Source organism: Cherax quadricarinatus, chromosome 4 (genome assembly GCF_038502225.1).
Source record: "Cherax quadricarinatus isolate ZL_2023a chromosome 4, ASM3850222v1, whole genome shotgun sequence".
Classification (NCBI taxonomy): Eukaryota; Metazoa; Arthropoda; class Malacostraca; order Decapoda; family Parastacidae; genus Cherax; species Cherax quadricarinatus.
This window is the reverse complement of record NC_091295.1, coordinates 557,742-584,190: the sequence shown is the minus strand read 5'-3', so window position 1 is coordinate 584,190 and position 26,449 is coordinate 557,742. Positions and strand designations below refer to the sequence as shown.

The 26,449-nt window shown below is 42.4% G+C and overlaps 1 protein-coding gene across 6 annotated transcripts in view; it reads left to right on the top strand.

Annotated features, from left to right (window-relative positions):
- LOC128684243 (voltage-gated potassium channel subunit beta-1) overlaps window positions 1-26,449 on the top strand; it is a 621,311-nt gene that overhangs the window by 189,246 nt on the left and 405,616 nt on the right. Inside the window, exon 1 of one of the 6 annotated variants that reach the window (XM_070093891.1) lies at window positions 1,661-2,094. The exons of the other annotated variants lie outside the window; for them this stretch is intronic. Coding sequence (XP_069949992.1) covers window positions 2,033-2,094 — 62 coding nt within the window. The 5' untranslated portion in view covers window positions 1,661-2,032. Of the gene's footprint in view, window positions 1-1,660; window positions 2,095-26,449 lie in introns of those variants that run through there. 6 annotated transcript variants of the gene reach the window in all.

Below are 26,449 nucleotides of genomic sequence, written 5' to 3'. Positions count from 1 at the left end.
TACCACTGTCCTGGATCACCAGATATTGTACCACTGTCCTGGATCAGCAGGTATTGTACCACTGTCCTTGATCAGCAGATATTGTCCCACTGTCCTGGATCACCAGATATTGTACCACTGTCCTGGATCACCAGATATTGTACCACTGTCCTGGATCAGCAGGTATTGTACCACTGTCCTGGATCAGCAGGCATTGTACCACTGTCCTGGATCACCAGACATTGCACCACTGTCCTGGATCAGCAGATATTGTACCACTGTCCTGGATCAGCAGATATTGTCCCACTGTCCTGGATCACCAGATATTGTACCACTGTCCTGGATCACCAGATATTGAACCACTGTCCTGGATCACCAGATATTGTCCCACTGTCCTGGATCACCAGATATTGTACCACTGTCCTGGATCACCAGATATTGTACCACTGTCCTGGATCACCAGATATTGAACCACTGTCCTGGATCACCAGATATTGTACCGCTGTCCTGGATCACCAGATATTGCACCACTGTCCTGGATCAGCAGATATTGTACCACTGTCCTGGATCAGCAGGCATTGTACCTCTGTCCTGGATCACGAGACATTGTACCACTGTCCTGGATCAGCAGATATTGTACCACTGTCCTGGATCAGCAGGCATTGTACCACTGTCCTGGATCACCAGACATTGTACCACTGTCCTGGATCAGCAGATATTGTACCACTGTCCTGGATCAGCAGATATTGTCCCACTGTCCTGGATCAGCAGATATTGTACCACTGTCCTGGATCACCAGATATTGTCCCACTGTCCTGGATCACCAGATATTGTCCCACTGTCCTGGATCACCAGATATTGTACCACTGTCCTGGATCACCAGATATTGTACCACTGTCCTGGATCACCAGATATTGCACCACTGTCCTGGATCAGCAGATATTGTACCACTGTCCTGGATCAGCAGGCATTGTACCACTGTCCTGGATCACCAGACATTGTACCACTGTCCTGGATCAGCAGATATTGTACCACTGTCCTGGATCAGCAGGCATTGTACCACTATCCTGGATCACCAGACATTGTACCACTGTCCTGGATCAGCAGATATTGTACCACTGTCCTGGATCAGCAGATATTGTACCACTGTCCTGGATCAGCAGATATTGTACCACTGTCCTGGATCAGCAGATATTGTACCACTGTCCTGGATCAGCAGATATTGTACCACTGTCCTGGATCAGCAGACATTGTACCACTGTCCTGGATCAGCAGATATTTTACCACTGTCCTGGATCAGCAGATATTGTACCACTGTCCGGGATCAGCAGATATTGTACCACTGTCCTGGATCAGCAGGCATTGTACCGCTGTCGTGGATCAGCAGACATTGCATCATTGTTCTGGAACAAAACACTTGCATTAACAGACATGGTAACTTCGTTCCTGAATAACAGAAGACCATATCCGTGTATCTGAATTTTTTTGGGTTATCCTGGAGGTTCTCTTCACTATGCTGCTGTGTATGATAATTCTATGTAACTGTATTTGTGTATACCTGAATAAACTTACTTTCTTGCTTACTTACTTACTTATAGGAAAATTGCAGTGGAACAAACCGTTTTCTACGGTGTTGAGAGAGGGAGGAGTGAGGGGTGGCTATCATATTTCTGGCAGTGTCTCCCACAGCTGTGAGTTGTGCACTCCGTGTTCCTAACCCTCTCTCGTGTGCACTTGTGTACGTATTAGTGTCTGTGTGCACACAGTGTGATCTGGTGTACGCATTTTGCTGGCTAAAGAGTGTATGTTTGTATGACTTCGTATTTGTGTGTGTGTGTGTACTTGATGTGGGTGTACATCAAGTACATACATCCCGTGCATACATGTGTACATCTAGAAGTACTCTTCATCATTCAATAGAGCCGTGTGTACATCCATATCCGTGCATCCAAAACATACATGTACACCTTCCGTACATGTGAGGGAACTGTCTTGTAACGTCCTAGTAATGTACGAGAGTGTTGTAGAAACACGCTAGAGACGTGTTTGGGACATGTTCTCCACGTTGCAGACCCATCAGATGTACTACGAACAACACCACAACCACAGACCCGGGTGAGTGACCTCTCTCTCTCTCTCTCTCTCTCTCTCTCTCTCTCTCTCTCTCTCTCTCTCTCTCTCTCTCTCTCTCTCTCTCTCTCTCTCTCTCTCTCTCTCTCTCTCTCTCTCTCTCTCTCTCTCTCTCTCTCTCAGATTAATACAGCTTAATAATAATTCTGTTTCACTTAATTATTTTGATCATTATTGTTATAATTATGATTGTTATTATTATTATGGCCATTATTATGATAATAATGATCATTATTATGACCATTGTCATTATTATTATTAAGATTATTGTCCTTATTATCATTATTATTATGATTGTCATTATGATTATTATCATCATTGTGACTTTCATTATGATCATTATTATGATCATTATCATCAGTATTAGCATTATCATTACTATGGTCATTATCATCATCATTATTATGATGAATACTATCATAATTAAATCATTATCACGAATATAATCATTAGAATGATCATTATCAGCATTATCATATGAGATCTAAACACGCAAAGGAGCCAACAAAGGCTTACCTACTGGGCAAGGGAGGCTCCATTACCTTGGATGAGGAGCCCTGGGTTGCCTGGGGCAGCCAAGGTGTGATGCTTGGCATGGCTATGCTATTTCTCCACTGTATTCCCAAGGCTACATATATACGTCTGGGTGTATATATATATACCAGCGATAACACACTCTGCCAAGAACTCCCCACTGGGGAGGATAACCTTGGAGGTTGTCTTGTTATCCTGGGGATACGTGTATGTTCACTTTTATGAAGGAGGTTGAGTTGGGATAACAAGAGGAAGTTATTAGGTTATTAGAGGGAAGATAAGCTTAGTTATCAGTGGTTTGATAACGCTGGTTATCAGAGGAATGGTAACCTTTGTTATCAGAGGAATGACAACCCTGGTTATCAGAAGAATGATCACCCTGGTTTACAAAGGAATGATAACCCTGGTTATCAGGGGAATAATAACCCTGGTTTCAGTGGAATGATAACCCTGGTTATCAGAGGAATGATAACCCTGGTTATCGAAGGAATGATATCAGAGGAATGATAGCCCTGGTTTCAGTGGAATGATAACCCTGATTATCAGAAGAATGATAAAATTGGTTATCAGAGGAATGACAACCCTGGTTATCAGAAGAATGATCACCCTGGTTTACAAAGGAATGATAACCCTGGTTATCAGAAGAATGATCACCCTGGTTTACAAAGGAATGATAACCCTGGTTATCAGGGAAATGATCCCCCTGGTTTTCAGAGGAATGATAACCCTGGTTATCAGGGGAATGATAACCCTGGTTTCAGTGGAATGATACCCCTGGTTATCAGGGGAATAATAACCCTGGTTTCAGTGGAATGATACCCCTGGTTATCAGGGGAATAATAACCCTGGTTTCAGTGGAATGATAACCCTGGTTATCAGGGGAATGATAACCCTGGTTTCAGTGGAATGATAACCCTGATTATCAGAGGAATGATAACCCTGGTTATCGAAGGAATGATATCAGAGGAATGATAGCCCTGGTTTCAGTGGAATGATAACCCTGGTTATCAGAAGAATGATAAAATTGGTTATCAGAGTTATAATAACCCTGGTTATCAATCCTCTGATAACCCTGGTTATCATAGGTAAAATATCCCTGGTTAACAAAGGAATTATAACCCTGCTTAACAGAGGTAAGATAACTCTGGTTATCAGAAGAATGATAACCCAGTTTATCAGAAGAAGGATAACCCTGGTTACCAGGTTTATCCTACCTGATAACCAGGTAGGATAACACTGGTTATCAGAAGAATGATAACACTGGTTATCAGAGAAACGATGACCCTGGTTATCATAGGTAGGATAACAGTGGTCATCAGAAGAATGATAACCCTGGTTATCAGAGAAATGATAACCCTGGTTATCTGAAGAATGATAACCCAGGTTACCAGAGGAATGATAACCCTGCTTATCAGAGGAATGATAACCCTGCTTGTCAGAGGAATGATAACCATGGTTATCAAAGGAATAATAACTCTGGTTATGAGAGGAATGGTAACCCTGGTTATCATCGGAATGATAAACCTGGTTTCGGAGGAATGATAACCCTGGTTATCAGAGGAATGATAACCCTGGTTTCAGAGGTAGGAACATAAGAACATAAGAAAGAAGGAACACTGCAGGAGGTCTACTGACCCATGCGAAGCAGGTCCATGTCACCCCCCCGGATTAGACCAATGACCCACCCAGTCTGGTCATCCCCACTCAAGGACGGAGCACTGTACCAGACCCAGCAGCACAAGCTAGTCAGGTCCAACTCACACCCACCCACACCCACTCGAGTATTTATCTAACCTATTTTTAAAACTGCACAACGTTTTAGCCTCTATAACTGTACTCGGGAGTTTGTTCCACACATCCACAACTCTATTACCAAACCAGTACTTTCCTATATCCTTCCTGAATCTGAATTTTTCCAACTTAAAACCATTGCTGCGAGTCCTGTCTTGGCTGGAAATTTTCAGCACGCTATTTACATCCCCTTTATTTATTCCTGTTTTCCATTTATACACCTCGATCATATCCCTCCTAATTCTACGTCTTTCGAGAGAGTGCAGATTCAGTGCCTCAGTCTATCCTCATAGGGAAGATTTCTGATACATGGGATCAACTTTGTCATCCTCCTTTGCACGTTTTCCAGAGCATTTATATCCATTCTGTAATACGGTAACCAGAACTGAGCAGCATAGTCTAAATGAGGCCTAACCAAGGATATATAGAGTTGAAGAACAACCTGAGGACTTCTATTATTTATACTTCTAGATATGAAGCCAAGAATTCTGTTAGCTTTATTGCGAACACTAGTGCACTGTTGTCTTGGTTTTAGGTTACTGCTGACCAGTAATGATAACCTTGTGGGATAAATGGTTTAAATAAACAAGTTGAAGATTGAGACACTTATGCAACATATAAGAACCTTTGTTGAGGAAGCGTTTCGCAGGAAGGTATAACCAGGGTTATTCATCTGATAACCCTGGTTATCAGATGAATGATAACCCTGGTTATCAGATGAATGATAACCCTGGTTATCAGATGAATTATAACCCTGGTTATCAGATGAATGATAACCCTGGTTATCAGATGAATGATAACCCTGGTTATCAGATGAATGATAACCCTGGTTATCAGATGAATGATAACCCTGATAAATTAGACACATGTGCAACTCTTGGGTATCTTTATTGAGGAAACGTTTCGCCACACAGTGGCTTCATCAGTCCATACGTAGGAGAAACTTGAAGAACAGGAGGAGAATGAGGTAATCAGTCCCTCAGCCTTGAGTCGATGTGTTCAGTCCATCAATCTTGAATAGAATACGGCATATGAGCGGAGAAGCAGCTTATAAACCGTATGGCAGGAGAGGTGTAGCAGTCATAGGTGGTGTCACATTTGTTCAATGTGGAAGTAGGTCGTGCCCAAGAATTAGGCAAGCGAAGAATTCCTAAGTATTAACATCCCAAGAAGTTGAAGGTGTACAGGGTCCTGAATGATTCCTTATTAAGATGTCGGAATGCTGTTCTGAGGTTTGCTAGGCGCCCATATGCTGCAGCAGTTATTTGGTTGATGTGCGCTTCAGGAGATGTGCCTGGTGTTATACTCACCCCAAGATCTTTTTCCTTGAGTGAGGTTTGTAGTCTCTGGCCCCCTAGACTGTACTCCGTCTGCGGTCTTCTTTGCCCTTCCCCAATCTTCATGACTTTGCACTTGGTGGGATTGAACTCCAGGAGCCAATTGCTGGACCAGGTCTGCAGCCTGTCCAGATCCCTTTGTAGTTCTGCCTGGTCTTCGATCGAGTGAATTCTTCTCATCAACTTCACGTCATCGGCAAACAGGGACACCTCGGAGTCTATTCCTTCCGTCATGTCGTTCACAACTACCAGAAACAGCACTGGTCCTAGGACTGACCCCTGCGGGACCCCGCTGGTCACAGGTGCCCACTCTGACACCTCGCCACGTGTGTGTGTGTGTGTGTGTGTGTGTGTGTGTGTGTGTGTGTGTGTGTGTGTGTGTGTGTGTGTGTGTGTGTGTGTGTATGTATGTGTGTGTGTGTGTGTGTATGTGTGTGTGTATGCGTGTGTACTCACCTAGTTGTACTCACCTAGTTGAGGTTGCGGGGGTCGAGTCCGAGCTCCTGGCCCCGCCTCTTCACTGATCGCTACTAGGTCACTCTCCCTGAGCCGTGAGCTTTATCATACCTCTGCTTAAAGCTATGTATGGATCCTGCCTCCACTACATCGCTTCCCAAACTATTCCACTTACTGACTAATCTGTGGCTGAAGAAATACTTCCTAACATCCCTGTGATTCATCTGTGTCTTCAGCTTCCAACTGTGTTCCCTTGTTACTGTGTCCAATCTCTGGAACACCCTGTCTTTGTCCACCTTGCCAATTCCTCTCAGTATTTTGTATGTCGTTATCATGTCCCCCCTATCTCTCCTGTCCTCCAGTGTCGTCAGGTTGATTTCCCTTAACATCTCCTCGTAGGACATACCTCTTAGCTCTGGGACTAGTCTTGTTGCAAACCTTTGCACTTTCTCTAGTTTCTTTACGTGCTTGGCTAGGTGTGGGTTCCAAACTGGTGCTGCATAGTCCAATATGTACTCACCTATTTGTACTCACCTATTTTTGGTTGCAGGGGTCGATTCACAGCTCCTGGCCCCGCCTCTTCACTGATTGCTACTAGGTCCTCTCTCTCCCTGCCCCATGAGCTCTATCATACCTCGCCTTAAAACTATGTATGGTTCCCGCTTCCACTACTTCACTTTCTAGGCTATTCCACGGCCTGACTACTCTATGACTGAAAAAATACTTCCTAACATCCCTTTGATTCATCTGAGTCTTCAACTTCCAATTGTGTCCTCTTGTGTCTGTGTCCCTTCTCTGGAACATCCCGTCTTTGTCCACCTTGTCTATTCCGCGCAGTATTTTATATGCCGTTATCATGTCTCCCCTGACCCTCCTGTCCTCCAGTGTCGTCAGGCCGATTTCTCTCAACCTTTCTTCGTAGGACAATCCCCGTAGCTCTGGCACTAGTCTTGTTGCAAACCTTTGCACTTTCTCTAATTTCTTGACGTGCTTGACTAGGTGTGGATTCCAAACTGGTGCTGCATACTCCAGTATGGGCCTGACGTAAATGGTATACAGAGTCTTAAACGAATCCTTACTGAGGTATCGGAACGCTATCCGTAGGTTTGCCAGGCGCCCGTATGCTGCAGCAGTTATCTGATTGATGTGCGCCTCAGGAGATATGCTCGGTGTTATACTCACCCCCAAATCTTTTTCCTTGAGTGAGGTTTGCAGTCTTTGGCCATCTAAACTATACTGTGTCTGCGGTCTTCTTTGCCCTTCCCCAATCTTCATGACTTTGCATTTGGCAGGGTTAAATTCAAGGAGCCATTTGCTGGACCAGACTTGTAGCCTGTCCAGGTCTCTTTGTAGTCCTGCCTGATCCTCATCCGATTTGATTCTTCTCATTAACTTCGCATCATCTGCAAACAAGGACACTTCTGAGTCTATCCCTTCCGTTATGTCGTTCACATATACCAAGAACAGCACAGGTCCTAGGACTGACCCCTGTGGAACCCCGCTTGTCACAGGCGCCCACTCTGACACCTCGTCGCGTACCATGACTCGTTGTTGCCTCCCTGTCTGGTATTCTCTGATCCATTGCAGTGCCTTTCCTGTTATGTGTGCCTGATCTTCTAGCTTTTGCAGTAACCTCTTGTGAGGAACTGTGTCGAAGGCCTTCTTGCAGTCCAAAAATATGCAGTCGATCCACCCCTCTCTCTCTTGTCTTACTTCTGTCACCTTTTCATAAAACTCTAGTAGGTTTGTGATGCAGGATTTTCCTTCCCTGAAACCGTGCTGGTTGTCAATTATACACTTGTTTCTTTCCAGGTGCCCCACCACTCTCCTCCTGACGATCTTCTCCATGACCTTGCATACTATACACGTTAGTGATACAGGTCTGTAGTTTAGTGCCTCATGTCTGTCTCCCTTTTTAAAAATTGGGACTACATTTGCCATTTTCCATACCTCAGGGAGTTGCCCAGTTTCAAATGATGTGTTGAAGATCTTTGTTAATGGCTCACACAGTATCTCTGCTCCCTCTTTAAGGACCCATGGAGAGATGTTGTCTGGTCCCACCGCCTTTGAGGTGTCAAGTTCGCATAGCAGCTTCTTCAACTCCTCCTTGGTTATATGTACCTCATCCAGCACTTGCTGGTGTGCCCCGCTGTTCTGATTTCCTGGAGTCCTACTGGTTTCCACTGTAAATACTTCTTTAAATCTTGTGTTGAGCTCCTGACATACCTCTTGGTCGTTTCTTGTGAATTCCCCATCACCCTTCCTCAGTCTGATTACCTGGTCCTTGACTGTTGTTTTCCTCCTGATGTGGCTGTACAACAGCTTCGGGTCAGTCTTTACTTTTGATGCTATGTCATTTTCATATTGTCTCTGAGCCTCCCTTCTTATCTGTGCATATTCGTTTCTGGCTCTTCGGCTGATTTCTTTATTTTCCTGAGTTCTCTGTCTTCTGTACCTTTTCCATTCTCTAGTACACCTAGTTTTTGCCTCCCTACACCTTTGGGTGAACCAAGGACTCGTTCTGTTCTTCCCATTATTTCTGTTTCCCTTGGGAACAAACCTCTCCTCTGCCTCCTTGCATTTTGTTGCTACATAGTCCATCATTTCTTGTACTGGTTTTCCTGTCAGTTCCCTCTCCCACTGATTGTCTTGAAGGAAGTTCCTCATGCCTGAGTAGTTCCCCCTTTTGTAGTTTGGTTTTTCCCAGCCTATTCCTGCTACTCTCTCCACTTGGAGCTCAACTATGTAGTCGAAGCACAGAACCACATGATCACTAGCTCCCAGGGGCCTTTCATACATGATACCCTCGATGTCCGAACTACTCATGGTGAATACAAGGTCCAACCTTGCTGGTTCATCCTCTCCTCTCTCTCTGGTAGTGTCTCTAACATGTTGATGCATGAGGTTTACCAGTACCACATCCATCATCTTGGTTCTCCATGTTTCGGGACCCCCATGGGGCTCCAGGTTTTCCTAGTCAATCTCCTTGTGATTGAAATCACCCATAACTAGTAACTTTGCTCCCCCCATGTGTGCTCTCCTGGCCACCTCGGCTAGTGTGTCGATCATTGCTCTGTTGCTCTCATCGTATTCTTCTCTTGGCCTCCTGCAGTTCTGTGGTGGGTTGTACATTACTGCAATTATCACCTTATGTCCCTGAGACTGGATTGTTCCTACTAAGTAGTCCCTTTCGCCCGTGCCATCCATTCCTTCCATTTTCTCAAAATCCCACTGGTTTTTAATGAGCAGTGCAACTCCTCCTCCCCCTCTCCTCCCTCTGTCTTTCCTGAGGATTTGGTATCTGGATGGAAAGATTGAATCTGTTATTATTCTGGTGAGTTTTGTTTCTGTGAGTGCTATTATGTCTGGGGATGTCTCTTTGATTCTTTCGTGCCACTCCTCATATTTGTTTGTTATTCCATCTGCATTTGTATACCACACCTTCAACTTCTTTTCTAAGACTGTGGTCTGGGAGGTATATTGGGGTTGGGGAAGTGGGAGACCTGGTAAGGAATTATGGGCTGTTGTTGTGGGGGTGGAGTTTGTAATGTAGTGGGTGGGGGCATTGGATGTGGCATGGGTGTTTTGAATTAGTGTTTGGTTGCACTGGGGTTGACCTGGTTGGGAGGCTTCTATAGGAAGTTGTGAGGGAGGCTGTATTTGATCTTCTTCCTGAGTCTGGGATCTCCTGTCTGTCTTCTCCATCCCCTCTCTTTCCTCCTTTCGCCTTTGTACCATCTCTCTCAGTTTCTGCCTTTCTTCTTGTGTTCTGTCGCGGCCGAGATACACCTTCCTGTATGCCGGCATGTCCCTTAATCGTGCTTTCTCCTGCAGGATCCTGGTCCAAGTCGCTTCTGCCTTGAAGGTCACTTTCACTGGCCGGGTTCTTTTTTTTACAAACCCCCCTATTCTCCGAAAATTTTCCAGCTGGGTTATGTCGTCTTCTCCTATTGCTTTCATGATGCTTTCAATTGCTTTTTTTCCCCTTGTTTTCTTGCTTCATATGTTTCCCCCTTCAACTTCCTGGAGCCCATACACAAAGACTGACCTGTGTGTGTGTGTGTGTGTGTGTGTGTGTGTGTGTGTGTGTGTGTGTGTGTGTGTGTGTGTGTGTGTGTGTGTTTGTGTGTGTGTATGTGTGTGTGTGTGTGTGTGTGTGTGTGTGTGTGTGTGTATGTGTGTGTGTGTGTGTGTGTGTGTGTGTGTGTGTGTGTGTGTGTGTGTGCGTGTGTATATGTGTGTGTGTGTGTGTGTTTATACTAACCTAGTATTCATCTTGTAGCGCTTGCAGGGGTCGAGTCATAGCTCCTTGCCCCTCTTCTTCGCTGGTCGCTACTGGGTCCACTCACTCCTTTCCCAATGAGCTTTATCATACTTCTTCTTAAAGCTGTGTATGAAATTTTGCCTCCACTCCATCACTCTCCAAACTTTTCCATTTTCTGACAAATACATGACTAAAGAAACACTTCCTAACATCCCTGTGACTCATCTGAGTTCTTAACTTCCAGTTGTAACCCTTTGTTGCTGTGTCACATCTCTGAAACATTCTGTCCCCATCCACCCTGTCAGTTCCTGTCAGTACTTTATATGACGTTAACATGTCCCTCCTACCCATCCCGTTATCCAGTGTCGTTAGGTTGATTTCCCTTCACCTCTCCTCGTAGGACATACCCCTTAGCTCCGGGAGTAGTCATCTTGCAAACCTTTGCACTTTCTCTAACTTCTTGATGTGTTTGGCCAGGTATGGGTCCCATACTGGTACTACATACTCCAATATGGGCCTGACCTTTACAGTGTATAGTATCTTATACGACTCTCTACTTAGATGTCAAAATACTATCATAGGTTTGCCTTGCACCCATATGCTGCAGCAAGACCAGGACCAGGACCCACACGTTACTGAATTCACAAACACAATGAGTAACTGCATGTTGCTACCAACAGTAACAAAACCTACAAGAGTTACAGAGACTAGTGTTTCCCTACTTGACCACATCTGGACCAACACCATATCCCCTTTAAAATCAGGCATAATTACAGATAATACCACAGACCACTACCCTACTTTCCTCATAACAACTCTTGGTAAAATACCCCAAGACACTACTAAAGTCACCTTCAGACTTCACAATGAGGCAGCCATTAATAACTTCACAACAGCAGTAACAAACATTGACTGGCACACTGAGCTAGAAATCTATACAGATATTGACGAATGTTTTAATAATTTTCTAAAAAGGACCCAATACCTTTATAACAAGCACTGCCCTAAAAAAACTTAACAGATGACAGCTAAGAGACTGAACAGTCCCTGGCTAACACCCAGCATTCTCAAATCCATAAATACAAAACACCGATATGAACAACAGTACAGAATGGGTCACATAACCAGAGACCAAACAAAACGTTACTCGTCAATCCTAACCAGCCTGATAAGAAGGGCAAAAAAATTGTATTATGAGAACAGATTATCCAACTTACGAGGTGATATAAAAAAGACCTGGAAAACCCTATTAGAAATTCTGGGAACAAAAAAGATATCACGACATAGCGAAATAAAATTAGCAAAATCAGATGAACCCCAACTCCCACCAACAGAAACAGCAAACAGACTCAATGATTTCTTCTCCACTATAGGTCAAAACCTTGCCAATAAAATCCCAAGCTCAGATACCCCACCAAATGACTACCTCACTGGCAACTACCCGAACACACTGTTCCTAGCTCCGACTAACCCATACGAAGTCTCCATTATTATCAACGCACTGAAAAACAAGGCAGGAGATTTAAATACCTTACCACCCTTTATATACAAAAAAGTGTCACAAGTGCTATCACCAATCATTGCAACACTCTTTAACAAATCCATTGAATCCTCCACCTTCCCTACAGTTCTCAAAATAGCAAGGGTCACCCCGATCCATATAGGAGGTGACCAAACAGAGTTGAATAACTATAGGCCAATATCCAATTTACACCCTCTCTCAAAAATCTTCGAAAAATTAATTTATAAACGAATCTACTCCTACCTCATCTCCCATAACATTCTCAACCCCTGCCAATTTGGATTCAGGCCTAATAAAAATACTAATGATGCTATTATACACATGCTAGAACATATATACACTGCAATAGAGAAAAAAGAAGTCCCACTGGGGATCTTCATTGACTTACGTAAAGCTTTTGATACAGTTGACCATGACTTGCTCCACGTAAAATTGTCACACTATGGTATAAGAGGGCACTCCCTCAACTACCTCAAGTCTTACCTCAGCAACAGAAGCCAATATGTGTACGCAAATGGGGCAAGCTCTTCCGCACAACCAATTACAGTTGGTGTCCCACAGGGAAGTGTCCTTGGCCCTCTTCTCTTTCTCCTATACATAAATGACCTTCCAAATGCTTCGCAATTACTCAAACCCACACTTTTTGCAGATGACACTACATACGTCTTCTCTCACCCGAGCCCAGTCACGCTAGCCAATACTGTAAATACTGAATTACAGAAAATATCTACCTGGATGAGGACTAACAAACTTACACTAAACATTGACAAAACCTACTTCATTCAGTTTGGTAACAGAGCTACAGATGTACCTCTTAACATAATGATAAACGGATCACCTATAACAAAGCTAACAGAGGGAAAATTCTTAGGAATCCACCTCGATAATAGACTCAAATTTCATACACATATACAACAAATTTCTAAGAAAATTTCCAAGACTGTAGGCATACTATCGAAGATACGGTACTATGTTCCACAGTCAGCCCTCCTGGCCCTTTATCATTCTCTTATTTACCCCTATCTCACCTATGGAATTTGTGCATGGGGCTCAACAACAATTAACCATCTCAGACCACTAATTACCCAACAAAAGACTGCAGTTAGAATGATAACAAATTCTCACTACAGGCAGCACACACCAATATTCAAAACACTCAACCTACTCACCATACAAAACATCCATACTTATTATTGCACTTATTACATACATAGAACACTTAACTCTGATATTAACCTTCCCCTCAAACATCTCCTTGCCAACTTCAACAGAACACATGACCATAACACAAGGCACAGATCACTCTTTGATGTTCCTCGTGTCCATCTCACGCTATGCAAAAACTCAATGCACATAAAAGGCCCTAAAATCTGGAATTCATTACCTGTAAATATAAAAGAAACACTACGTGTTTATAAATTCAAGTCTCTTCTCAAAGATCACTTACTCACCCAAAACCAAATAAATACTGAATAACTGAACCTTATAAATTGTATATCCTAAATGTTACTCACAATTATATCACACAAATGTTAAACCTAGGACCCAATCTAACTTCATTATTTTTTTAAATACACTACCTATCAGAATACTCCATTCGACTGAATGTACAGCAATGCATGCAACCATATGACCTGTCTTTGTAATACTCATTTGTGCTTTATAGTTATCTGTTTACAATAATGTTTTATCACTGATTTCATCATTGGTTAGTTAATCTTAAGTTAATTTTAAGCCAGCCCATAATGCTATGCATATAAGTGGCTTTGGCATGCTGCTCTTACCTGTATTTTTTTGTACCTCTGTATGTATGCTAAATTTCTAAATAAATAAATAAATAAATAAATAAATAAATAAAATAAATCTCATGCGATGTGCTTGGTATAATGCTCACCCCAAGATCCTCTGTCTTAAATGAGTTTTCCAGGCTTTGACCTCCTAGACTGTACCCTATCTGCTGTCTTCTTTGTCCTTCCCCAAACGTTATAACTTTGCACTTGCTGGGGTTTAACTCCAAAAGCCATTTGTTGGACCAGGTTTGCAGGCTGTCTAAGATCTCCTTGTAGATTTACCAGATCCTCGTCCACTTGTATTTTTCTCATTAGCTTCACATCTTTTGCAGACAAAGACACCTCTGAATCTATCCCTTCTCTCATGTCATTTACATATACTAGAAACAGCACCACTCGACACATACACCTACTCTGACACCTCGTCAAGTACCAACACACGGTGTTTCCTTCCTATCAGGTATTCCCTTATCCATTGCAGTATTCTCCCTGCCATTGCTGCCTGCTCCTCTAGCTTTTCAACCAGTCTCTTGTATTGTACTGTATCGAGAGCCTTCTTACAGTCCAAGATGATGCAGTCTACCTATCCCTCTCTCTCCTGTCTTACTGCTGTTACCTTACCGAAGAACTCTATCAGATTTGTGATGGTTTCCTTGAAATTATGCTTGTCGTCATGTATAAACGTATTCTTTCCTAGGCACTCCACCACTCTTTTCCTGAAAATCTTCTCCATAATTTTACATGTCAACAACACAGGTCTGTAGTTTAGTGCTGCCTGTCTGTCACCTACATTAAAAGTTGCCCTGTTTCATAAGATTTGTTGAAGATTGTTGTTAGTGGTGCACATAGTGTATCTGCTCCCTCTCTCAGGTCCCACGGAGAGTTGTTAGCTGCCCCAACGCCTTCGAGGTATCTAGTTCTCTTAGCAGTTTCTGCACCTCCTCCTCCATTGTGTGTAGTGTGTCCAGCATTTGCTGGTGCACCCTTTCTTTTTGTGTTTTGTCGTGGTCGAAGTACACTCGCTGGTCTTTTGGGGAATCCTTTAAGAGGGGTTTCCTCTGAAGGATCTTGTTTTGTACCATTTCTGTCTTGAATGACACTCTGATTGGGCGGTTCCTTACCCTCAGTTATTACCCAAGTTTCTGAAAATTTGTCAGTTTTATCCTGTTACTGCAGTGATGCACTCAGTCTCCTTTACCTACCCCTGTCTTCTTTCATCGTATGTCCTACCTTCTGCCTCATGGAGCCCATGAATAATAAGCAACCTCTCCCCTCTCCTCTTCCCATTTCATTTCCCTCCATTTCTTTTGGTCCAATTTAAGTACTTCCTTGGCTGTTTTCCTTATCGTCTCACAGACATCCCGGTGTCCTGATACCATTTCTTCCTGGGGCTCCTTTATTCCTTACCCTCCTTCAGTCCCCTCACTGTCTTCTGATGTTCCTGCACCCAGCAGCTTGCTCCTATCAGCCCTTACCTCTTTATTACACTTCAGGGCTTCCAATTCATTTGCCAGGCTCTGCACCTTAGCATCAGCAGCAACAGTTCGTAACTCCCACTTTTTGATCTCTGTAGATACCTTCTCCACTGATGTGGAAAAAGGACATTTATTAAAGGAAACGTTTCGCCACGAGTGGCTTCTTCAGTCGTAATACAGAGAAAACTAAGAAAACATTTATATATATAGTGGCAGGAGTCAGGTGAGGTGACGCGTGGGTAGAGGTGGTAGTAGTAGTAGTAGTAGTAGAAATGGAACTAAGGAGGTGAGGCTAGAGAGGGACCTGCTGGCATCAAGTAACACCAGTTCCCAGGATGGGTAATATCCTCTTGCTTAGTAATTTTGAAATACTGTAACTACCGGATTTTTGCTTTATAGTGTTACTGACAGAAATTAGTGCTGCTTCAATGCATTTTCTCCGTCTTAAGTCGTCTTCTTTAATAACTAGTTTAGCTTCATTGAATTTCATGAGGTGTCCAACATCGTCTCTGTGTTGAACACATGCGTTTTTGCGGTCATCATTTCTGCAAGCATTTTTGTGTTCTGCTATTCTAATGTCCAGAGTTCTGGCTGTTTCCCCTACATATACTTTGTCACACCCCCCACATGGTATAGTGTAGATTCCTGCACTTGTGCCAGAATCATGCTTGGGTTTTTGTATCAGGTTCCTAATAGTAGTTGAAGAGCTGGTAGATATTTTAGCCAGTTTTCTGTCAAACATTTTTGAAACATTAGTGGCAACGTTGCTGACCGGTAAAACGATGTAACTTGGAGGCTTTTCTTCAATTTGATAGGTGTTGGTCTTGCTGAGGATACGTGTCGCACGTTTCCTACAGTCACGTATGAAGTGTAGGGGAAAGTGCAGTGAACTAAAAGAGTTGGTGATGTATGTACATTCTTCTTCGAGGAACTGTGGACTGGAAATTCTGTAGACTCTCAGAAGGAAGCCAATAACTACTCCTCTTTTAGTTCTTGTGTCATGGTGAGAGAAGAAATGTAGAAGATCGTTCTTGTAGGTAGGCTTCCGGTAGACTTTAAAAGAAAGTTTGTTTTCCCCTGTGCGTAAGAGAACGTCAAGAAAAGGTAATTGGTTGTCCTTCTCCTCCTCTAGTGTAAATTTAAAAGTAGGTTCCAGAGTGTTGATGGTGTTGAGGATGCCCCGTACGTCAAGATTTTTGGGTACAATGACCAAAATATCATCTACGTACCGCATCCATGTAACTGAGCGAGGGATGTTACTGAGGATCCTTCTTGATTCCAGGTCCTCCATATATAAATTGGCAAGAACTGCACTAAGGGGGGATCCCATGGCTAGTCCGAAGAGTTGTTTGTACTACTTGTCCTCGAACCTAAAACAGTTATAACGAACACAAAGTTCGACAAGGCTCACAAAATCTTGGCGGGGTACAGGTAACTCTGTATCATCGTTAATCACCCTGCGAAGAAGATCAATGGCTTGATCAAATGGCTTCTCCACTGAGTTGCAAAACTCTCTTAGCTTTTTCCCACTCTCGTTCCACTGTTCTCTTGATCCTTTCTGCCAATGCTTCCATATCATCCCAGCCATCCCCAATACCCTTGCTTCTTCATCCTGCCATTTTTTCATGGAGGAGGGGGCTTAGAGAGAGTGTACTAGTGTTACAGTGTGTCTATGAGTAAGGGGATATTGATAAGGTCTTTAAGGGGATATTAATAAGGTCTTGAGGAAATATAAACACATATGCAGTATAATGTGATCCTTTATTGACAACGTTTCACCCACACAGTGGGTGAAACGTTTATATTTCCACTGTGTCGGTATTTGATACCATTTATTTCCAAGGTCTTGAGGATGTCTCTCCAAGAGAGAACCCGCAGTAATGGATTTAAATTAGACAAGTTTAGATTTAGAAAGGACATAGGAAAGTATTGGTTTGGAAATAGGGTAGTTGATGAGTGGAACAGTCTACCTAGTTGGGTTATTGAGGCTAGGACTTTGGGTAGTTTCAAATTTAGGTTGGATAAATATATGAGTGAGAGGGGTTGGATTTGAGTGGGACTTGCAAATGAGTGGATAGAGCTATCAGAGCTTATTTCTTGGGTAGCATTGAAAATTAAGTTGGGCAAATGTTTTGTTAGTGGGATGGATTGTAAAGGACCTGCCTAGTATAAGCCAACAGGCCTGCTGCAGTGATCCTCCTTTCTTATGTTATGTTCTTATGTATGTGTGTGTGGGTGTGTGTGTGTGGGTGTGTATGTGTGTGTGTGTGTGGATGTGCTCACTCACCTATTTGTACTCACCTATTTGTGGTTGCTAGGGTCGATTCATAACTCCTGGCCCCGCCTCTTCACTGATTGCTACCGGGTCACTCTCTCCCTGCTCCATGAGCTTTATCAAACCTCATCTTAAAACTATGTATGGTTCCTGCCTCCACTACATCACTTGCAAGACTATTCCACCTCCTGACAACTCTGACTGAAGAAATACTTCCTAACATCCCTTTGACTCTTCTGAGTCTTCAGCTTCCAAATGTGACCCCTTGTTTGTGTGTTCCATCTCTGGAACATCGTGTCTCTGTCCACCCTGTCGATTCCTCTCAGTATTTTATATGTCGTTATCATGTTTCCCCTGACCCTCCCCTAACCCTGCTGACAAGGTCACTGCTTTACTTAACTGAAATCAAACAAGTTAACTCCATTACTTAAGTGAAACCTAACAGGTTCACTGGTCTACTTAACTGAGGGTAGGGAGGTGTTGCACAGGTGTTGCAACACTGGCTGGCACAAGTGCGTCATATCTGGACTAGGAGGACAAACTTAAGGGAAGTGACGGCAGCTGAGGAGAAGACTCACACCTGCTGTCCACACATGTGTCGAGCATGAGATACATGTGTGGAGTGTGATGCAGATGTGTGGAGGACGAGGCACATGTGTGGAGGACGAGTCACATGTGCGCAGGACGAGTCACATGTGGGGAGGGCGAGTCACATGTGTGAAGGATGAGTCACATGTGGAGAGGATGAGGCACAGGTGTGGAGGAGGAGGGACAGGTGTGGAGGAGGAGGGACAGGTGTGGAGGAGGAGGGACAGGTGTGGAGGAGGAGGGACAAGTGTGGAGGAGGAGGTACATGTGTGGAGGAGGAGGCACATGTACTCACCTAATTGTGGCTGCAGGGGTCGAGACTCAGCTCCTGGCTCTGCCTCTTCACTGGTTGCTACTGGGTCCTCTCTCTCCCTGCTCCATGAGCTTTATCAAACCTCGTCTTAAAACTATGTATGGTTCCTGCCTCCACTACATCACTTGCAAGACTATTCCTCTTCCTGATAATTCTATGGCTGAAGAAATACTTCCTAACATCACTTTGGCTCATCTGAGTCTTCAACTTCCAATTATGACCCCTTGTGTCTGAGTCCCATCTCTGGAACATCCTGTCTCTGTCCACCTTATCTATTCCTCGCAGTATTTTGTATGTCGTTATTATGTCTCCCCTAACGCTGTGGAGAAATTTTCTCCAGGAGGGGGGTATCAGCCCCCCTTCAACCCCCTTCAGCCCTTCAACCCCTTCAGCCCTCTCAGCCCTGAGGGGCCACTAGAAGGGGCGAGCGTCTTGTTTACTGCTAGAGTGAGTAATTGATCACAGATGCTATGCGTGGTCAAATGACCTCTGCTCCTTGCAGGGGTGTTGCAACGTGTATTTTTATAAGAGACAGTACATCTCTTATTTAGCAGGACAATTAAGGAAAATCCTGCTCCCACTATTACCATAGTAAAACTAGTACATTGTTGTCTATGATTAAGACAGCAAGAAACAAACATTCTGCTTTGCTTCATCGAGGAGGTGACAAGGATGCAAGGTACTAGGTCAGCGTTTTTTTTTTGTGCTGGGGCCAGTGACGGGATGGAGCCCTGTGGCGTCTGGCCAGACTAACTTTGACTCTACTACGAGACACTGACGCCAGGATAACCAGCAAAGGACACTGATCTGTGCGTTAGTGTGAATAAAGTGTCTCACACAACACAATAAACACTTAAGAGAAGTGTGATCAGCTTCTCTTGTGATACATTGTGAACAATAAAGACGAATCTTGTTGAACATAGTGTACCAGTGTGCGTTTCCTAGACAATGGAAGACGTGGACATCCAAGGACACTTCAGCTTCTATCAAGTCACCGATATCTGTCGAAGGTGTTGAGAACACCATAGCTCACGTTACAAAGAGCAAGGTATGTTACGAATTTCTTGTAGATCGGGGGATTGCGCAATTCTTGAGTCACAAGGAGTTTGTAATCAACCTATAATCGGCAGTAAGGTGTGGACTTTTGAGTCCAAACAAGTAAGTATTCGTCAGCCATCATCGAATGAAATATGCTGACATAACACCCCCTAGGGGTAATTCATACTTACAAATTGTATCTCTTGACAGCCCACTGTTGTGATGGTTTCGACAGCTTCTAGACCTCGTCTGCAGGGGCGGCTGTGTAGACGATTTGCTGTCATTTATCAGCTAAGTGTTCATTATATATTATAATGAACACAGCAGGAAAGGCCAAAAATTCTCAACAGAGTTTTGGTCGTGCTCGAACCGGATAAAGACCACACTGTGGTCCAAATATGTTGTACTACAGTGTACAAATAACCTATGAGCCAAGGTCCTTCGAAAAAACCTGTAAAACTAGTGTTTTACAATATAAATCAGTATAAATGAGTCCCTCCAGACTCAATCACAGAGAATGGGCAGCCAAAAGAAAACGGGCGCTCACCCAGCGTTCACCCAAAGGAAAACGGGCGCTCACCCAGCGGACACCCAAAGAAAACGGGAGCTGGGTGACTCACCCACATCCTGCACCCACGTCTCCAATCTCGAGAAATTGCTGACTTAAGACAACACCCAAGTTGTTTGTCTGAGTGTATATACACACAGTGTTTATAATGTTTATAGACAGAAATTAAGAGACAAGATTGTGTTAAAGTTTGTTTCTTATAGATTTACCTGTTATATTAAAGGAACTTATATATAAAGTGTAAGCTTTCAAATATATATTAACAGTGAAATTTATATATGTGTAAGTAATATTCACGTGTGATTACAGTTATACAGTGACATTTATAGTGTATAGTGAATGAAGTGTATAACATCGTTATTTACGATTAATCATCGTGGTCAGGCTGACACAGCACACAAGCCGTAAACATCAGCCACATGTACTCTGTACCCTCATGGTCATTAACCCTGAGGTTAAGCTTAGTGGGTCAGTAGTGTCTGACTCGATTATTGCTGACTTAAGCATAACAAAAACTCAGCTGTTTATAGCAGTACAGTGTTTTTTAAACACTCTAAGTGTGGTGCTAGAATTTTCAGTATACCATTAAAATGGCTTGTTTGAAAACTCAGTTTCAGTCTTTACAGACTAAGATTACACAATTAGAAAATCTAATTTCAGTCTGTATAGGATTAACTCAAGATACAAACATAGATTTTGATGATCTTGAGGTCAAGTTTGAATTATTTACACAACGTATGAAAATAATTAATTCAGACTATACACATTATGAAAATAAATTTCTTGAATCAGATCCATCTGAAGATGAAATTAAAAATGTTTTGGATACTTTTAGTGATCAACAATTAAGGTGGACAGGAGTACAGGCTATCTGCCGTAAAACTCTGTCACAGAGACCTACTACTAGTGGTCAAACACCTGTTACACCTGTAACAACAAGTGTCCCATTACCAAGCTTACCTACATTGTCATTACCTATTTTCCAAGGTCATAATTATGAAGAATTCATTAGTGGTTTTCAATCCATAGTAAATTCACGAACTGACATAGATGAGATTGCTAAGTTCAATTACCTTAAATGTCTTGTGAAGGGAGAACCCTATGAACTGATTAAGTCATTTCCGGTGGTCAAAGGCAATTATCAACTAGCCTTACGTGTCTTAGCAGACAATTACTTTGATGCTGACAAGGCTAGAGTTAGACATGCAGTCTTAATATCAAGCTTGAAGCCACCCAAACATTGTTATTCAGACTTACAGGCATTTAGAATCACATTAGACAATAGTCTCATATCTCTAGGTGCTAAATATGACCTAAGACAATGTGATTGGTTTATCAGTGGTATTGTACAAGATAAGTTGTCACCACAAACTATTGAACGATTAAATATTATGTTCAATAAACGCTATTTCACTTGTGAGGAAATTAGCAATGGTTTACAAACAATAGTTTCATGCATGCAAGCAACGAGACAAGATGAAAAATCCACAAATCCCGTGGATAATAAACCTTCAACTCAGTATAAAAAGAGTATACCTACTCCCACTAAACCACATAATGGGAAATCCCATATAGGCATTTATCAAGCTGTGAATACAACAGACAGTAAACAGACTGTCATACATAAACGTACTCCAAAATGTGTACTTTGTGATGGAACACATTGGGCACAGTATTGTATTCAATACACATCAATGGAGGCACGTAAACAACGTGTTCATCAGCTGAAAAGATGCATCAAGTGTTTAGGTGAACACAAGGGAGGAAAATGCTCACTGAAGAAGTGTTTTAAATGCAAGGGTATGCATCATTCAGCATTATGCCCAAATACTTTTGCTGAACAGCAGCAGACTTCCACAGAATCAGGAAGTCAACAAGCAACAGCATTAAATGTGAGAGATAAGTTTAAAGCAACTGCTCTCCCGATAGCTCGAGTTGAGTTATCTAATAAATTACACAAAACCAATGTGCTAACACTATTTGATCAAGGCTCACAAAGGTCCTTCATAAGAAGATCAGTGTTGCAGAAACTGAATAAACAACCCTATGCCAAAATACAGTTAGATATAGCTGGTTTTTTCCATAATTCTGGTAAACAGACATATGACCTAGCCAAAATCACTGTTGGTCTAGGAAACAGGAAAAAGACAGTAGAAGCTGTGGTAGTAGATGATTTGCCTAAGTCTGTGCAGATCCAGGGATTAAAAGAAACAGTTGCAGCACTGAAAGCAGCTAAGGTCAAGTTAGCCTGTCCTGACATACAGACGGACACAATTAGTCCAATTGATTTAATCATTGGAAGTGATTATTATCACTGTTTTGTGCAAAATATAGTAAGTAAACATGATGTTCACTTGCTGAAAACAGCAGGAGGCCACATGATATGTGGTCCCATTCCCTCTCAAAGTGGGAAAGAAGCTGATATTGATTCAGTGGAAAATGTACTAGTTACGAGAATAACCGCTGATCATGTACCACAGCAAAAATTATCATTACTGGAAGAAATGAATGAACCAGTTGATAAGTTGTGGGATTTAGATGCGATAGGTATTGATGTAAATAAACCAAGCCCACAAGAGTCTCAGACTTATAACCAATATTTGGACACTGTCAAATATAAAGATGGACAGTATTGGGTTAGGTTACCATGGAAATTAAATCCACCACATCTACCTAGCAATTATCGCATGGCTTTCGGACAGATGAAAGCACAAATACATGAGCTCAGGAAGAATCCAGAGCTACTGACTGTCTATGATAATATCATACAAGAACAGTTGGACAATAAATTCATTGAGGAAATAGTCGAAGATAAGTTGAAGACAAACGCTCATTATCTCCCGCACCATGGAGTCAGAAAAGATTCTGAAACCACTCCACTACGTGTTGTATATAATTGCAGCGCACGTGCAAATAAAGATGTAGCAAGTCTTAATGACTGTCTGATGACCGGACCCTCACTAACTGAGAAGCTTGGAGACGTGCTTATGAAATTTCGCACAAACCCATATGCCTACACGGCTGATATTTCCAAGGCTTTCTTAAGAGTAGGACTACAAGAAATAGATAGAGATTATACTCGATTCTTGTGGCCTGAAAATCCACATGATCCTCAAAGTCCTGTGAAAACTTATCGTTTCAAATCAGTATTATTTGGTGCAACATCCTCTCCATTCTTACTAGAAGCTACTCTAAATACACATTTGAAGAAATCTGAAAGTCCCTTCAAAGAAATCTTAAAGAAAAGTTTCTATGTGGACAATCTTCAAGGTACTGTGAATAAAGAGGAGGATTTGAAATCCTTATACAGAGAAGCTAACAAGGAGATGAAAGAAGCAAATATGCCTCTAAGGATGTGGAATACAAATTCAAAGCAATTAAGGGAACTTATCAAAGAAGATTTCCCTGAAACTGAAATTCCTGATTGCAACAATATGCTGGGACTTAATTGGAACACACAGGAAGATACTTTGAGTCTCAAAAAGATAAACAATAAATCATGCAGTACACTCACTAAACGTAGTTTACTGTCAGAGGTATCACAATGTTTTGATCCTCTAGGACTCGTCTCACCAATTACCATAAAGGGTAAAATGCTTATGCAAGATGCATGGAAACTCAAAATTGGATGGGATGAGAACTTGCCTCTAGAAATGAGTCAAGCATGGGATGAAATATCCAAGGAGTTTAAACAACTTCATCAAATTAAATTTCCCAGACAAATAGGTCAAGAGGGAAACAAGTACACATTACATGTGTTCTGTGATGCGTCAACCAGAGGTTATGGCGCTGTAGCTTACATGAGTAATGCTGAAGGAAGTACACTAATTACTTCAAAGGCCAGGGTAGCACCCTTGAAGGTCAGAACAGTACCACAATTGGAACTGACAGCACTCTATGTAGGTACAAAATTAGCTGTCTATCTCAACAAAGTACTTGATCATCTCACTATTGAGAAAACCGTGATCTGGAGTGATAATGAAGCAGTTCTCCAGTGGTTAAGAAATAATAAGAGTAAGTTGGTCTATGTACAGAACAGAGTAGCAGAAATAAAAGAGATGCAGAGAGATTATCTCTTTCTTCACGTCTCTACCCAAGAGAATCCAGCTGACATGTTGTCACGTGGTGTCCCACTCAAGAAATTTGTGGATAATAAATTATGGCTCCACGGACCGAACTGGCTCTCTAATGAAAATAACTGGCCTCAGCAAAAAGCTCACATTATGCCAGAAGAAACAGTCTGCTTGAACACAGCAGAAATAAGTTGTGTAAATACTGCAGACACAACAGAAATAGTCATTGATGGATCTAAATACTCATCTTTGGGTAAACTCTTAAGAGTTACAGCTCTTGTCTTTAAATTCATTAAAGGAATGAAACCTGATTATGAATGTCTTGAACCCATTAAATACTGGGTGAAACTAATACAGAAAGACGTTTTCTCTACAGAATATAAATTTCTAGAAACACAAGATAAATCCCCAAAGAAACCTGTTATGATTAATTCTTTAGGACTTTATCTCGACTCAGAAAAGATTATAAGATGTCGAGGAAGAATTCATAATTCTTCACTACCTAAAGAAGCCATACATCCAATATTGATCCCCAAGAATCATTGGCTAACAAAACTGATTGTGCAAAACGCCCACAGTAACGTGTTACATGGTGGGGTAGCTGACACACTTTGTCATATACGACAATCCTACTGGATACCTCAAGGTCGACAAAGTGTGAAAAAACAAATAAAGGACTGTATTACTTGTCGTCACTACGATATGCGAGTATGTCAGTATCCAGGTCCACCTCCATATCCCTCTGAAAGAGTTTGTCATATCACTCCATTTGAGGTGACAGGTGTAGATTATACTGGACCAATAATTTTAACCAAAACAGTTGACAAAGTTCCCATCAAGGTGTACATCTGTTTGTTCACTTGTGCTACAACTAGAGCAGTACATCTAGAAGTAGCCACTGACATGTCTGCTGAAACCTTTATCAAATTATTCAGAAGGTTTGCAGCCAGAAGGGCATGTCCCAGACTGATGATTTCAGATAATGCAACGAACTTTGTTGCTGGTGCTGCTTATATAAGCAAGATCTTTGATCAACCAGAAGTACAACAGATGCTGAATCAACGCAGATGTCGTTGGAGATACATTCCTCCTAAATCTCCATGGCACGGCGGATTTTATGAAAGAATGATCGGCATTGTAAAACGTTGTTTAAGGAAGACTCTTCATCGTCAGAGAATAGACTTAGAAGAATTCCGTACAGTTGTGACTGAAATAGAAAATAGAGTCAACAACAGACCTCTAACTTATGTTACCGATGATCTGGACAATTTAGAAGTGTTAAGTCCATCTCATTTACTCCATGGCAGAAGGCTCGAACCTGTTCCTCCCATGAATGATAAAGAAATCATAGAGGATCCTACTTATTTCGAACCTGAGCAACTCAGACGTAAATTCAAACACCTTAATAAAGTGATTGAACGTTGGGAGAAAATTTGGCGAGAAGACTATCTCACCTCATTGAGAGAACACTTCTATGGAGCTGGTGTTCCTGAAAATCATAAGTCCTTAAGACCTGGTGACATAGTGATTATCGACAATGATGGTCCGAGGTCCCAATGGCCACTTGGAAAAATTGTGACCATATATCCTGATGCAAATGGAATCATCAGGACAGTTGATGTTTTGAGCAAAGGTGTAGTGAATAAGCGGACAATAAATAAACTAGTGCCGTTAGAATTACACAGTGTTGAAAACAAAATTAGTGATTCTCCAGAAACCACACAGACTAAAGCTGTTCAGAAAAGACAAGCAGCAGTGGTGGCGAGTGAGAAAATTAAATTAATGTTAAGTGATGAATAGTTCACCTGCAGCGAACCTCCGCCGCCCCCCAGTGTGGAGAAATTTTCTCCAGGAGGGGGGTATCAGCCCCCTTCAGCCCCCTTCAGCCCCCTTCAGCCCCCTTCAGCCCTCTCAGCCCTGAGGGGCCACTAGAAGGGGCGAGCGTCTTGTTTACTGCTAGAGTGAGTAATTGATCACAGATGCTATGCGTGGTCAAATGACCTCTGCTCCTTGCAGGGGTGTTGCAACGTGTATTTTTATAAGAGACAGTACATCTCTTACTTAGCAGGACAATTAAGGAAAATCCTGCTCCCACTTTATTACCATAGTAAAGATAGTGTACATTGTTGTCTATGATTAAGACAGCAAGAAACAAACATTCTGCTTTGCTTCATCGAGGAGGTGACAAGGATGCAAGGTACTAGGTCAGCGTTTTTTTTTTTGTGCTGGGGCCAGTGACGGGATGGAGCCCTGTAGCGTCTGCCAGACTAACTTTGACTCTACTACGAGACACTGACGCCAGGATAACCAGCAAAG